Below are 1,048 nucleotides of genomic sequence, written 5' to 3'. Positions count from 1 at the left end.
CCATTCTGTAGGTATTGCTGATGATCTGCTGTACAGTGCTGATCTGGGTCCATCCATTGGCACCTTCATTCCCTAATACTGCAATACCTGAATTGCCTACCATTGAGCCAGAAACACCGTGTCTTAACTCCAGCAGTGCAATTCTTCCACCTCCAGCACCACCTCCACCAGAGGAGCTTCCATCACCCCCTCCTCCTCCTCCACCACCACCACCACCTTTACCAGAGGAACTTCCATCACCACCTCCACCCGAGGGTGGAGATGCTTTGGACGGCCCACATTCTGGTTTAGACTCCAAGAAGCTGGTCGCGGGGGCACCAGAGTCTGTAGTTCATCCTGGTAATGCCAGGGCTAGCTTACTGGAGTCTATCAGGCAAATGGGAGGCAGTGGGAAGGCTAAGTTGAGAAGTGTCAAAGAGAGAAAGATTGAGGCAAAGAAGAAGAAACAAGTAAGGAATTCTTAGGTTGTTTAGCACAGCTATGGTAGGTTCCTGAATTTCAAGGTATGAGAAAAGAAACCAGAAACATTAAATTTTATAGTACATACATAAATAACAGAAACATTAAATTACACTTGTGGTTTGTTATTATGTGATGGTGGATCTGACTTTAATTAAAGTTTTACTCTGTCATCAATACTTCGTTAGTTTGTTGCTGTAACATTAGATCTCATTGTTTTCTCAACACCAGTGGTCTCCATGAAAGCAGTGTAATTAAAAAGTTTTATTTTTGTAGGAAGAAAAAACTGTAGGTGGTTCAGGTGACCTGATGACAGACCTCTTCAACAAATTACAGATGAGAAGGAAAGGAATATCAGGCAAGTATAGACATCTTACATGATTTAAAACTAATAAATAAAACTAGTTGGGATTTATTTTATAGGAGTATGGATTTAGTAATATATATTACACAACATTTCAAGTGTTAGCAGTGTAATACACAATCATCTTACATGATTTAAAACTAATAAATAAAACTAGTTGGGATTTATTTTATAGGAGTATGGTTTTAGTAATATATATTACACAACATTTCAAGTGTTAACAGT

At 39.0% G+C, this 1,048-nt stretch overlaps 1 protein-coding gene across 1 annotated transcript; it reads left to right on the top strand.

Annotated features, from left to right (window-relative positions):
* Positions 1-4: 4 nt before the first annotated feature.
* LOC106477588 (WASH complex subunit 1-like) lies at positions 5-817 on the top strand (the record flags this gene model as incomplete). The annotated part of the gene is given in 3 exon segments (XM_013938133.1): positions 5-58; positions 60-449; positions 736-817. Coding segments are annotated over 3 exon segments (526 nt in total), but the record flags the coding sequence as incomplete, so codon positions are not given.
* Between the last annotated feature and the right edge of the window lie 231 nt (positions 818-1,048).

The sequence above is a fragment of the Limulus polyphemus genome, unplaced genomic scaffold (genome assembly GCF_000517525.1).
Source record: "Limulus polyphemus unplaced genomic scaffold, Limulus_polyphemus-2.1.2 Scaffold23336, whole genome shotgun sequence".
NCBI lineage: Eukaryota > Metazoa > Arthropoda > Merostomata > Xiphosura > Limulidae > Limulus > Limulus polyphemus.
This window is presented reverse-complemented; position numbering and strand designations above follow the sequence as displayed.